Here is a 15,036-nt window from a genome sequence, read left to right as displayed (position 1 = left end):
CCTTAACACCCATCCTGTGGGTGGTAGTCACCTTAACACCCATCCTGTGTGTGATAGTCACCTTAACACCCATCCTGTGGGTGGTAGTCACCTTAACACCCATCCTCTGGGTGATAGTCACCTTAACACCCATCCTCTGGGTGGTACTCACCTTAACACCCATCCTGTGTGTGGTAGTCACGTTAACACCCATCCTCTGGGTGCTAGTCACCTTAACACCCATCCTGTGTGTGGTAGTCACCTTAACACCCATCCTGTGGGTGGTAGTCACCTTAACACCCATCCTGTGGGTGGTAGTCCCCTTAACACCCATCCTGTGGGTGGTAGTCACCTTAACACCCATCCTGCGGGTGCTAGTCACCTTAACACCCATCCTGTGTGTGGTAGTCACCTTAACACCCATCCTCTAGGTGGTAGTCACCTTAACACCCATCCTGTGGGTTGTAGTCACCTTAACACCCATCCTGTGGGTGGTAGTCACCTTAACACCCATTCTCTGGGTTGTATCACCTTAACACCCATCCTGTGGGTGGTAGTCACCTTAACACCCATCCTGTGGGTTGTAGTCACCTTAACACCCCTCCTGTGGGTGGTAGCCACCTTAACGCCCATCCTGCGGGTAATAGTCACCTTAACTCCCATCCTGTTGGTGATAGTCACCTTAACACCCATCCTGTGGGATGTAGTCACCTTAACACCCATCCTGTGGGTGGTAGTCACCTTAACGTCCATCCTGTGGGTGGTAGTCAACTTAACACCAATCCTGTGGGTGGTAGCCACCTTAACACCCATCCTGTGCTTGGTATTCACCTTAACACCCATCTTGTGGGTGGTAGTCACCTTAACACCCATTCTGTGGGTAGTAGTCACCTTAACACCCTTCCTGTGGGTGGTAGTTACCTTAACACCCATCCTGTGGGTGGTAGTCACCTTAACACCCATCCTGTGGGCGGTAGTCGCCTTAACACCCTTTCTGTGGGTGGTAGTCACCTTAACACCCATCCTGTGTGTGGTAGTCACCTTAACACCCATCCTCTGGGCGGTAGTCACATTAACACCCATCCTGTGTGTGGTAGTCACCTTAACACCCATCCTGTGGGCGGTAGTCACCTTAACACCCATCCTGTGGGTGGTAGTCACCTTAACACCCATCCTGTGGGCGGTAGTCACATTAACACCCATCCTGTGGGGGGTAGTCACATTAACACCCATCCTGTGGGTGATAGTCACATTAACACCCATCCTGTGGGCGGTAGTCACATTAACACCCATCCTGTGGGTGATAGTCACATTAACACCCATCCTGTGTGTGGTAGTCACGTTAACACCCATCCTCTGGGTGCTAGTCACCTTAACACCCATCCTGTGTGTGGTAGTCACCTTAACACCCATCCTGTGGGTGGTAGTCACCTTAACACCCATCCTGTGGGTGGTAGTCCCCTTAACACCCATCCTGTGGGTGGTAGTCACCTTAACACCCATCCTGCGGGTGCTAGTCACCTTAACACCCATCCTGTGTGTGGTAGTCACCTTAACACCCATCCTCTAGGTGGTAGTCACCTTAACACCCATCCTGTGGGTTGTAGTCACCTTAACACCCATCCTGTGGGTGGTAGTCACCTTAACACCCATTCTCTGGGTTGTATCACCTTAACACCCATCCTGTGGGTGGTAGTCACCTTAACACCCATCCTGTGGGTTGTAGTCACCTTAACACCCCTCCTGTGGGTGGTAGCCACCTTAACGCCCATCCTGCGGGTAATAGTCACCTTAACTCCCATCCTGTGGGTGATAGTCACCTTAACACCCATCCTGTGGGATGTAGTCACCTTAACACCCATCCTGTGGGTGGTAGTCACCTTAACGTCCATCCTGTGGGTGGTAGTCAACTTAACACCAATCCTGTGGGTGGTAGCCACCTTAACACCCATCCTGTGCTTGGTATTCACCTTAACACCCATCTTGTGGGTGGTAGTCACCTTAACACCCATTCTGTGGGTAGTAGTCACCTTAACACCCTTCCTGTGGGTGGTAGTTACCTTAACACCCATCCTGTGGGTGGTAGTCACCTTAACACCCATCCTGTGGGCGGTAGTCGCCTTAACACCCTTTCTGTGGGTGGTAGTCACCTTAACACCCATCCTGTGTGTGGTAGTCACCTTAACACCCATCCTCTGGGCGGTAGTCACATTAACACCCATCCTGTGTGTGGTAGTCACCTTAACACCCATCCTGTGGGCGGTAGTCACCTTAACACCCATCCTGTGGGTGGTAGTCACCTTAACACCCATCCTGTGGGCGGTAGTCACATTAACACCCATCCTGTGGGGGGTAGTCACATTAACACCCATCCTGTGGGTGATAGTCACATTAACACCCATCCTGTGGGCGGTAGTCACATTAACACCCATCCTGTGGGTGATAGTCACATTAACACCCATCCTGTGGGTGGTAGTCACATTAACACCCATCCTGTGGGTGGTAGTCACATTAACACCCATCCTATGGGTGGTAGTCACATTAACACCCATCCTGTGGGTGGTAGTCACATTAACACCCATCCTGTGAGCTGTAGTCATTTCACATCCATCGTTAATATTTACAAGGCGCATCACTGAGTCCAAGAACTACGTTTAAGTCTCAGATTTGGTCATAATAATTCTGTTACTATGGTCGCCGCTTGGAAATCTGTGTATCAGCTGGCATTGTATAACCCTCAGGGGTTTAGAGCTTCATAATAGAATTAATAAATAATAATCATATAAGACGCATGTGTAACATCTCGGTATCTTTATTGTAGACGTTTCGCCATCCAGTGGCTTTATCAATACAGATTCCAGGACATAACTTGAAGACAGTAGAACTAGTAGAACTGGAAGGCGAAACGTCTACAATAAAGATACCCAGATGTTGCACATGTGTCTTAATTTCATCTTGTCGGTATTATATACCATTCTTGTACAATAATCACATAATTATTAATAATAATATAATTAATAATAATAATAATAATAATAATAATAATAATAATAATAATAATAATAATAATAATAATAATAATAACAATTGTGAGTCAGTCAGCAAAAAAATAAAATGTAGAGAATACAAAGGTTTAAAAGCCAGAACGCAGAGAATTTCCAACACTTTCGTGACATGTAATTTGTACTGAAGTGCGATGCAGCTGACAGGTGGTAAAGCGACACGTACAGAAAAAGGAGACCTTTAATCAAGTAATGTGTCACCTACATGACGTTTATCATTATATGTATGTATGTGTATATATATATATATATATATATATATATATATATATATATATATATATATATATATATATATATATATATATATGTATATATATATATATATATATATATATATATATATATATATATATATATATATATATATATATATATACATATATATGTATATATATATATATATATATATATATATATATATATATATATATATATATATATATATATATATATATATGTATATATATATATATATATATATATATATATATATATATATATATATATATATATATATATATATATATATTGTAACCACTGACGAGTGGTATTGATCAATAACAACACTGCGCTAGCCAAGGATTCGAACCCAAGTTGTACTGGCCTGCCTCATGGTAAACGAGAACCACATGACTCTTTAACCCACAGGACCACCCTGTGGTCCTGTGGGTTCGAATCCTTGGCTAGCGCAGTGTTATATATAAATATAAAGACCGACAAGTAGGTGACTGAGACACTTGTGGATCATTTGATGGGCTGAGCACATCATAATCATCTCTAGGCTGACTCTATGCAGATTCCTCCTTCAGGTCTTCCACCGTTTTTCTCTGTATTGGAGTGACAAAATCCTTTGTTGGCTCTGCACCCAAGTGTTGTATAAATGTCTCTTTCATCAAGGTTTCATCACGCCTCATGAGGGTAAAATGTTATACTACTAATAAATTTATTTTATCAATGTATGTGTCTTTTTATTACTGTAAAATTCTTGCGTAAAGCTATGTGAAACTCAATGATTCTTTATTATTTGTGCAATAAGGGGACCGGAAACTCTTCACAGATGAAGGGCCCGGCTTCCTCACAGTCATTGTCCCAGAAGTAGCCGCTGTACTTCTCCATATACAAGCAGTTTCTCTCTTCATTGTTGTATGGGTGGTCTGGGTACCAGAAAGGCAGGTCTCGTGGCACGGAGCCACCAGTCACCCAGTACCAATTGTCTTCTTGTGCAGCATCAGTGCCACCAAGCCAGTGCCAAAGAGGCCCATCTGTGAGTTAAGCAGATAACTAAACTTTACAAACTTCACACAAAAAAAATCTGAGCTCGATACACTATAAGGTTACATTTCCATTTTATCATGCCTTTTGACTTTTAGCCTTAAGTTCGTGACTTAGGAAAAGTTTGGCTATCAACAAACGTAGGTTGAGCAGTAAGGTGTAAAGTTCTGTATTCTTACATTCCGAGACAATGTGGTTCCTGATTGCTGTCAACTGATCGCAGTCGTCCACCGATGCCAGGTCAGAAGTGAATTCTGAGGTGCCGAGGTTCTGGCAGTAGAATCTGGCATCGTACCTACGAATATTAAAATCTATATGCATCGTGACTACAAACAATAATATCTAGAGTGCATCGTAATTACGGACTTTCATAGCTACATATCATTGTAGCTAAGAGGATTTACACCTAAATAGTGCCACAAATTAAATTTTTCACAGCTTACCATCGTATGTAATGATGTTCGCAACTATAGCATACAGCATCGTACCTAAGTACATTCACGTTTATGCAGTAATGTAACTAAAAACATTCGGGTGAAAAGAATCATATCTAAACAACATCGTAAACAGTGATATTCACATTTAAATTGCGTTGTAACTATGGACGCCACCATTTACATCGTAACTAAGTACATTAACATCTATAAAACAGTGTAACTGAGAACTTCTATATTTCTTGAAATAATCAATGTTGAGACATTATTCCATGTATACCTAAGAATGTATACCCTTGTCTAGTTTCCGAGGCAAAAGTCCTTCATATGATGAATAAGACACATGTGCAACACCTAGGTGTCTTGAGAATATGTCGCCGGCAAAGCTTCCGAAATGACTGATCACCACTACCACTGTAGAGACTTTCGTCTTAAAGAAGTCTTCCTTGGTTGCTTTCCAGAGTCGGGGAGTCGGTGTTCAACACCTAAGATCAGTTTATTTTCTTGTGGAAATAACAACCAAAGAGACTCGGTGTCAGTTCCTCCAGGTTTTATATAATTTTTGATGCCATAGTTCAATTTTTCTCCGATGTAAAACACTACCCCTTTTCTTTACTTGCTCTATCCATAGGTGTGTCCTTTAGAATAATAAAATTCCTTATATGAGGCTTACGGCAGACGCTTCTCGATTTTTCAAATTAGATCATGTTTTGGTTATTGCAGTGTTATCGATGTTTCTTGTTTAAGGAGTCTTAGTTCGTTTATTTTGTTGCCTTGTAAATTACTCAGTATTTCTGAATGTGTTTTTCTTTCATCATCTTCCTTGTATTAATGTTGGTAGAATTACCGAAATTATGTTAATTAAAATGACACATGTGCAGGTAATGTGACATTTTTACGTTGCCACAATAAAATGTCACATTAGTTGCATTTGTGTCCTTTTACTAATATCAAGTTCTTTGATACTGTGTACACATTTTACTTTACTATATTGACAACTGTTATTTTTTTAAAATCCACAGTACCAAAATCACATTTTACTTAGTTTAAATCCTGATACACTACAGAAGATGGATCTACCCCACACCTGACATGAATATCATTTCTGCTACACAATGGTCCCAGCTTTCAATAAATTGGACTGCAATGATCATGCCGTATTCGACAAGCCAGCAATTAAGAGCAGTCAGTCTTGACAACCATTCATTGCCAACACCCCTCTGCTGCAAAATGTTACTTGTGAAGGGAATCCACCCATTCTTCATAATTATATCTGTTGTTGCTCTATATGTGATAAGAAAATTCTCTCTCCTTTGCTTCGTGACTCGGACGTGCCTAGTATGGCCAAAAGCCTACTGCAGTGCTCCTTTTTTCTTATGTTCTTATATAAGATGAAAGGGTTCCTTCCATTACCAGTCATGATCCTTTCTAATTTACTAATTATATCCTCCAATCTAGCCCTAGAAAACCACACACTCTTCCTCCTCTTCCTGTTACACAACACTGTCCATGAATTTAATGTGAGAAACCCCAATCAAGGGACATTTCTTACCTTCCCTATTGGCTTTTTTTTTTTTGTATCATTCTCGATTGTCGAACTATATTCGTTCACCAATACCATGAAGGAATTAGCAGTCGTAATAGCTTCATGCACTGTCTTCTTCAGCTTTATTCGCTATTTTGTATATCAATTTTCATTGATCCAGGTATGAATCTTGCTTTCCTTTCTAAGAAGCTGTAATGCCCTTCCTATTTTCCTCAATCTCCGCCATACCCAGAAGGTACAGCTGCTCGGCACTCAAAGAGAACATCATTAATACCTTCGGTAACATCATCACAGAAAATCAACTAAGCAGGTCTTCACTGAGAATATTTTGAGAAAATTTCAACAAAATCCGACTCATCAGCTTCTTATTTATCGTTATACAATTTATTCAGGAACGAAAATAATACACTGATCCTCTATTCCAGTTGAAATAAGAGCATTAAGCTCCAAAAAGTCTTCGCTATTATTGCGTAATGTCACGTTATGTTAGAGTGGTGCAGCAGTGAATAGAGACTAGTCATATCGTGAAAGTAAGATATAATGTAAGGAGCTCGACGTTATGCACAGTCAGCCACTGTGTGGCTTCCCATAATGAAAATCTTTTGCACACTTTGGCTGAACTGGTATAGATGTCATCTTGCAATTGCAAGGCTGTCAGTTCGGTCCCCAGCGGCAGTAGCAGGCTTTCAACACGCAATAGTTCCCACCACAAAGTACAGTGACTGTGTTATGCTATTTCCTAGAAAATTGACTCTTTCATGTAGTCCCCTAGCAAAGGGGTTCAGTGTCATGTAGTCCCCTAGCAAAGTGGTTCAGTGTCATGTAGTCCTCAGTAAAGTGGTTCAGTGTCATGTAGTCCCTCAGTAAGGTGGTTCAGTGTCATGTAGTTCCCCAATAAAATTGTTCAGTATCATGTAGTCCCTCAGTAAAGTGGTTAATTGTTATGAAGTCCCTTAGTAAAGTGACTCATTGTCATGTAGTCCCTTAATAAATTGACTCAGTGTCATGTAGTCCCTCATTAAAATGGCTCAGTGTCATGTAGTCCATCAGTAAAATGGCTGTGTCATGTAGTCCTTCAGTAAAGTGGTTCATTGTTATGTAGTCCCTTAGTAAAGTGGTTCAATGTCATGTAGGTCCTCAGTAAAGTGGTTCAGTGTCAAGTAGTCCCTCATTAAATTGGTTCAGTGTCATGTAGTCCCTTAATAAAGTGGTTCATTGTCATGTAGCTCCTCAATAAAGTGGTTCAGTGTCAAGTAGTCCCTCAGTAAAGTGGTTCAGTGTCATTTACTCCCTCAGTAAAATGGTTAACTGTCATGTAGTTCCTCAATAAAGTGGTTTACTGTCATGTAGTCCTTCAGTAAAGTGGTTCAGTGTCATGTAGTCAGTATAGTGGTTCACTGTCACGTAGTTCCTCAATGAAGTAGCTCAGTGTGGCATGCAAAGAGTATATGCCCTTCGGCAAATGTACACACCCTCATTGAAAGGCTACCTCCCCAACCAGCGAACAGGGTGCTACGGGTCGGACGATGGGGCCCCATCGTCAGATCAGTACCTAGGTTCAGTCAATGAGAAGGTGGGTCTGGCAGCTGTGGAGGTGGCGTGGTGACCACTCACGTTTCCATCCTTGTCATTTCCATTCTAGAGCTGGTTGAACATGGTTGTCCATTCTGTCTCCAGGCTGTGTCTTTGCCTCTTGATTTACCGTGTTGTACACATATATTTCCATCTGTATATAGTGTACATACTTGCAAATACTTATAATCGCATTTAGTGAAGGAAAATATATTTCAAAGTCATTCAGCTGTGTTTGTTCTGCTCCTTGCTCCCCTTTACACCCAGGATAACAGGCATTTTTGTTCCTGGGTTGTAATAGTCAGTGCCAAGTTGTTTCTCAGTTGTTCCTCAAGTTGTTCAGTGTCATGTAGTACCTCAGTAAAGTGGTTCAGTGTCATGGAATCCCTCAGTAAAGTGGTTCATTGTCATGTAGCCCTTCAGTAAAGTGGTTCAGTGTCATGTAGTCTCTCAGTAAAGTGGTTAAGTGTCATGTAATCCCTCAGTAAAGTGGCTCAGTGTCATGTAGTCCCTCAGCAAAGTGACTCAGTGTCATGTAGTTCCTCAGTAAAGTGACTCAGTATCATGTAGTCCCTCAGTAAAGTGACTCAGTGTCATGTAATTCCAAAGTAAAGAACTCACCAGTCCAGCCAGAGATCCTCATTAAAGTGGAAGCAGCCGCCTCCCAAGGACACGAAAGAGTCGTGACACGCTGGAGGAAAAGAGCCAGTGTTATTGAACATGTCTTCCTTGGCACTCAGTGGGTAAGTTTAAAATAAATCTATGTGCAGTTATGGTTGGTAAGTTATAGGAATGTGTGTGTTGGGTGGCGAGGGTGTAAGGATGTGAGAGTAGTGGTGAAGATGTACAGATAGATACGTGGGTGAGGTTAGATGTGGGAATGTCCAGTTTTGTTGAGGGTAAAGGATTATGTTGGGTGAGGGTGTTTGTATTTTTAGGTGGGGTGAAACTGTGTTGGTATGTAAATAGCCTGATGGTGGAAGAATATGTGGGTGAGGGTGTGAGGCAACGAGAGTGTAGAAATGTTAAGGTCAGATCAAAGAACATCTGTTGTCTTTAATGCATGAGATTGTGACATCTAATATATAACAAAGTCATAGTTATACCTGGGGAAGGCACTTCATAACCCATATGGATTTGCGCTCTTTTATTTTCCTTAAATTACAAAATTCTTGTTCCTTTTCAAGTGTTCTGAAAGTGTTGTAATACACAGTCAATTTCTTTTTTGTGCCTTCCTTTCTAAAGCCTGATGTCCTCCCTTCCACAATTTTCCAAAGTTAGCAGTTATTATTTCTGTTTTTGTGACTTCCTAAGTCCTGTGCTGCAACACTATCTAGTCATAAAAAGAAAGCATGGAAATTATTATTATTATTCTTAAAAAACTAGCGTTAAATCCGTATGGTTTATACTGGGCCATCTGATGTTTACGGGTGGTAACGCTCTCGGCTGTCGTCAGGTTGTTCGAGGATTTAGTCCTCGAAGGAAAGAGGGAGAGACATATCAGTTTATTGTTCACCGAACTGATTTAGACATTAGGAACATAAACAGTTTCACAACATCTGTTGTTTTATTTACGCACCTGCTACTGTCTTGGAGTTGCGTAATTCTCCTCCACGGCCAGTGAGAAACACTCTACACGTCCACGCCCCTGAGTCCTCGACGCTGACAGAGTCGATGACGATGCCACATTGGTTGTCTGTGAGGTCCTCGGGTGCTCTCATCCCAGGATGAACGCCGCTGTGGACATTATCAACCTGTCGTGGTTGTAGTGAAGGAACCTTTCATAAATCATCATTTAAGGCAGATACATGCTCAATCTTCAACTAGTTTAGTGGGAACCACCTCAGCCTTCCTACCTGTTCATGGTTCTGTAGGTTATCACGCCTACGGCCCAGTCCCGACAAGGCCTGTTATCAAGAGTTGTGTAGAGGTTCCTCATCTTGTTCGACGAACATACTAGCAAGTCTTGCCATTTCCTGTAGCCTGTTATTATATTAGAAAAATCATGCGCTGACCCTGCAGTTTAGCAGAGAGTGCTGTTGAAATATTAGCTGAAGCCTCGGAGACCCAGAGGATTTCTTTCAACATTCTATAAAGTTTGTCTAGATATAGGTTTTTGTTTAGGTGTGTCACTGCAAGATAATTTCTTTTAATCCGTTGCAAGGTAAATATATAGGCGCCACCTAGGATGAGAGGCTCTCTAGTGTAAATCTTTGTAGACATTTTATAGTGAATGAATGTAACTCTACTTAGACTAGAAACTTCCTCAAAACAAAGCAATTTGAAGATTCCTGATTATTAAACATTCTTTGTTGTGTGATTTCAAGAACATATTTTCTGAGAATGCCTTAGCTAAAAGTTTATCTTGTTAATTCTGTGAGTAAATTAAATACATAATGTAAAAAAATATATAAACATTGCTAATAGTAAAGGAGTTTTCGCAAAAGTGAAAAAAAACTATGCCAATATTATTAGAAAATATACATAAAATCGTCACTATTGTCGATTATTAAGATTGTAACAGTATTAAAAAAATGAGTATAGGTCTTCAAAAATATTGACTACTTCATCTTAAATGTATAAAGAGTGGAACTGTTATACCTGGAAACTCCTTCTATCTTCGTGGTCCCAGAAACAGAGATGAAAATCCTGCTTGACGCCACAAGAGAGAGTCAGTGACTCCCCTGATGTCACTGTTATGTCGGCAGCGTCGAAGATGAGGGAGGCGTCTGTTGGGTGTAGGGGAGCGCTAAGAGGATCATTAAAACCTATTTACTCTTGTTCAGAAATTCTATTACTTGTAAGTGTTCAGATAACTCGCATATAGGAGAAAGCAACTGTTAACGACGTTTCGGTCCGACTTGGACCATTAACGAGTCACACAGATGCACGAAGCAAAGAGAGCTTGTGTGTGACAATTTAATGGTCCAAGTCGGACCGAAACGTCATCATAAGTTTCTTACTCTTATGTGCGGGTTATCTGTGTTTTGTTTCAGTCACGGTATTTTTTTTTCTTATTCGCCGGTACTCTCCCGGCCCGGGTCGTTTCCAAGTAGTGGTGACCCGGCCTTGGCTCCCTATCTGGGGAGTATCTCGAGACCTAAGTCTCCCATGGGAGGAGGTACAAGTACCCCCTCATCTTTGTGTATTGTACCTTTTTTTTCTTTGGAGTAGTCGATGTTATGTTACAAATAAAAATAGTGCCTTACACAAAAAATTATTACTGCTAGAGTGACAAAAGCTGACCAGCTGCACGTTATGTTTACCAGCAGACACAACTCATGAAACACATAGACACTGGAATAATTTTATTAAATTTTTTCTGTATATTATCATCGAGTCTTTCGTTTTTTTAACACAATATCCTTCACTTCACTTGAACCACCTACCTAAAGAAGACGCCAGCGATAACACCACCGTCGCCAAGAGGCAGCCAAGACGTCCCATGTCAAAGTTCCTTCAACACTGTGTGTTCTTTACCCTCCTCACCGTTGATAGAGGTTATATCCACGATGGTGGGAGAGAACGCTATCATCATTTTTTCTAGTGTTGGAGTGCGCGAGAGATTAGAGGACATTGGTATGAGATTCGACCATATGGTAAATATTGGGTAACATGTCTCCAGAAAATAAAGAATATCTTCGGAATTTTTGTTAATGAATGAAAAATCCCACTCGTGAGTTCATGTACACTGTTTACTGAGAAAACACAGATCGGTGTACTGAATGATATTTTTGCATGTAAATTTAAAAGAACCTCTTAGGTGTCTTTAAGACGCCCAAAATGGAAAAACGAAGACAACCCTCTGATAATCAAGAAAGTTGATTGTCTGCATCGCTCTTGGGCCGTGTAGACCCCCTTGCCTGACGCTCCTCAGTAACCTGCCAGCAGTGGTACGAGGAGGTGTTGTGCATTCGCTGCCTGGATGAGGTAGAGTGCGGTCGTGGTTTGCACCCCTCTACTGTTTCCCAGACGAGCTACTCAGTCAACAACATGGTGCCAGGTGTGCGCAGGAGAGTGAATACTGTGGGCATTGAACTTATTAGTGGGGCTTTAACGCCTACGTCAGTCGATGTGTTATTGCCCAAAATTATACAAGAGACATACGGCATCAGAGACAAGGATTTATATGGAGTGGCACTGAACGGTGTATATAGAATTTTCGTGAAAGTGCTAACTGCTCAAGTATACGAGGCTTTGGTTGATCGTTACCAAGATGTCAGCATTAACGTAACACCGGCAGTGAGGGTCAAGTTGACTGATGTATCACGACATTATTCGTGGGTTAAGCTCCGCAACGTGCCTTTTGAGGCTGATGAGGTAGATATTCGAAATGTATTCGAACGTTATGGAACTGTTCATCTTGCCCAACCTGGCAAATGGGTAAAAGGTGCTTACACAGGATTTCCTGAGGGTTCTTTTAATCTCAAGATGACGCTAAGGCATCCTATACCCTCGTACGTATATCTCGAAGAGTTTAGAACCCAGGTAATGGTAGCGTATGCGGGGCAGAGACGTACGTGCCGACTGTGTGGCGAATATGACCATATGGCGGCAGACTGTGGCAAGCGGAGTATGGCTCCTGGGCCGGCAAGGGGTGGAGCACCTGCGCATGAGCACCCGATGCCTAAGGAAGAACGGGGGCAAGGAGGAGGGCGTGGTCGCATGTGGAGTGAAGAGGTAGTGGCTCCTGTGGAATCGGAAGAAGGGGTGATCCATGAGTCACCTGGCCCATCAACAGTGACTCCTGGGCCGGCAAGGGGCGGAGCACCTGCGCATGAGCACCCGATGCCTAAAGAAGAACGGGTGCAAGGAGGAGGGCGTGGTCGCATGTGGAATGAAGAGGTGGTGGCTCCGCCTGTGGAATCGGAAGAAGTGGTGATCCATGAATCACCTGGCCTATCAACAGTACAGTTGTCAAGTGAGGAGGTGCAGGAGGGCGCAGCAGTGAAGGCTATTGAGGAGGAGTTGGAGACGGTGATACAGGCTATGTTGCAGTCTACGGAGGTGCAGAACTACAGCGAACAAGAACCTGGGATCAGGGCAGAAGGTGTGTGTGGGGAAGGGGAGGATCAGGTGGCACCTGTGGTGGACAGTGCGAGTGCCATGGAAGGACATGGAGGCGGATTAAGGGTGGTAGAGGTGGAAGTCCATTGTGCTGGCTCCCAGGACTCAGATATGGAAACTGAGGGAGCTACAAGGAAAAGGGCAGCAGCGTCAGATTCGGACGATGTTCTGACGCCGGCGCAAAGGCCGGGGAAAAAGACATGGGGTTATGGTACCCAGAGTGACTCTGCGAGAGGGACACAACAGAAGGGGGGGGATGGTTGGGAAGGAGGGGGTAGTCTGTGGCAAAGGCACAGTCCAGGGGAATGGTCTGAAAGAGAAGAATCTTGACATGAGGCGGGGAAGGAAACCTTAAACTGGCCTCAGGTGTGTAACAATAAATATTAATGGTCTGTGTGATGGGGTTAAACGGGAGTGCTTCAGGATGTTTTTGAATAGGTACAAGGTTGACGTAGCATTTGTGCAGGAGCACAATTTTAAGCTTGGTCGTGAATTAGTGGTGCCTGGGTATCAGGCTTATGTGTTGCCGTCTGAGCGTTTAAAAGGAGGAGTGGGTGTGTTGATCAGGGAGGCGAGCCCGTTTGTATTGCATAGGAAAGAGGGGGGGGAGGGAGGAGAGTATTACGTGTGGAAGGATGGTGGATGGGAGAGAGAGTGGCGTTTGTGTGTGTGTATGCCCCAGCAGAAAGTGACGTGAAAGTGAAGATGGATTTTGTGCGGGAGGAGCTCGTGTACTACCTACGCACGTTGCCGTCTGTGGCGATTGTGGGGGGGGATTGGAATTGTGTAATTAAGAGGACCGACGTGGAACCCAGAGGAGCGGGATATTTTTCCTCAGTCTTGGGGGGCCTGCTTAGAGATCTTCAGTTACGTGATGCTTTCGGGGGAGGTCTGTGGGAGGTGGAACATACGTTTATAAGAAGGGGATATGCGGCTCGTTTGGACAGGTTATATTTATCTCAGAGGGTTTTGGTAGTCTTTTAAAACTATTGAGATGGTGTCTTCCGATCATAGGGCGGTATTAGTGGAGGTGGGATGGGATGCTTTGGCTCGTAGGCAGGGAAGTTATTGGAAACTGAACACGATGGTTTTGGGGGATAAGGAGGGAGTGGAAGCGTTTGCAATATTTTGGGAAAAGCTCTGTGACGACAGAAGGACTGAGGAAGATGTGGTAGGATGGTGGGATAGTGTGGCTAAGTTAAGAATACGTCAATTTTATGTGAGGGAGGGCAAACGCATTAATCAATTGCGGTATGGTTTGTCAAATTACTTAGAATCTAGATTACGGGATTGTTACGAGGGGGGGGCGGTGGCCGGGGTGTACCCGGTGGAGGATATACACATGTTGAAGGACAGAATACGGGATTTGCAAGAAGAACGTTTTGCAGCTGTACGGGTACAGGCGGGGTTGGACGAAGTACTCTGGGGTGACAAGCCATCAGCTTGTGTGCTGCGAGGACAGAAGGTACGACAGCGAACGACTACAATACCGGGTTTGCAAGTCATATCTTCTGTGGGGGGTTTTAGAGAGGGTCAGGTATTAAGGGACACCAAGGGGATGAGTGCATATGCAGATAGATGGTTTGAGGAATACGGGAAAAGTAGTGGGGTGGATGGCGAGGTTCTTGGGAAGGTATGTGAGTATGTGCCGTGCAAACTGGGGAGGAGTGATCGGGAGGCACTGGGTGGGGTCATTGAGGAGGGGGAAATATGGAGAGCCCTTATGGACATGAGAAAGGGTAAGGCACCCAGGATCGATGGTTTACCAAGCGAATTTTATGTACAGCACTGGGGTCTGCTTAGGGATTTCCTAGTAAGGTTAATGAATGCCATGAAAGACGGAGGTAAGATGGGAGAATCTCAGGCAACGGCGGTGGTGGTGTTGGTCCCAAAGGGTAAACAGCAGAGTACCCTTCGGGATTACCGAGCCATTTCGTTGCTTTGTGCTGATTATAAATTATTTGCGAAAATTCTTGGGAATCGGCTTAAATGTGTTGTGGGGAGGGTCGTGTTTGAGTCTCAGTTTGGTTTACCTGGTAGGTCAATGAGCGAGGGCCACGGAATTATCAAGGGGTTCCTGGAGGACATGGAAAGGGGAAGA

At 43.3% G+C, this 15,036-nt stretch overlaps 1 protein-coding gene across 1 annotated transcript; it reads right to left on the bottom strand.

The window, feature by feature from the left end:
• Positions 1-3,982: 3,982 nt before the first annotated feature.
• LOC128687998 (snaclec 3) lies at positions 3,983-11,396 on the bottom strand. The gene is made up of 6 exons (XM_053775648.2): positions 11,258-11,396; positions 10,470-10,597; positions 9,448-9,622; positions 8,490-8,559; positions 4,496-4,611; positions 3,983-4,306 (listed from the first exon to the last, which is right to left on the bottom strand). Exons 1-6 carry the CDS (start codon positions 11,313-11,315, stop codon positions 4,065-4,067), a joined length of 789 nt encoding a protein of 262 aa, XP_053631623.2. The 5' UTR covers positions 11,316-11,396; the 3' UTR covers positions 3,983-4,064.
• Between the last annotated feature and the right edge of the window lie 3,640 nt (positions 11,397-15,036).

The sequence above is a fragment of the Cherax quadricarinatus genome, chromosome 10 (genome assembly GCF_038502225.1).
Source record: "Cherax quadricarinatus isolate ZL_2023a chromosome 10, ASM3850222v1, whole genome shotgun sequence".
Lineage (NCBI taxonomy): Eukaryota > Metazoa > Arthropoda > Malacostraca > Decapoda > Parastacidae > Cherax > Cherax quadricarinatus.
This window is presented reverse-complemented; position numbering and strand designations above follow the sequence as displayed.

Coding starts and splice junctions, on each gene's coding strand:
- LOC128687998 (XM_053775648.2), bottom strand. CDS start 11,315: ATGGGACGTCTTGGCTGCCTCTTGGCGACGGTGGTGTTATCGCTGGCG. Junction 10,598..11,257: donor ATCGCTGGCGTCTTCTTTAG/GTAGGTGGTTCA, acceptor TACACCCAACAG/ACGCCTCCCTCATCTTCGAC. Junction 9,623..10,469: donor AAGATAGAAGGAGTTTCCAG/GTATAACAGTTC, acceptor CAACCACGACAG/GTTGATAATGTCCACAGCGG.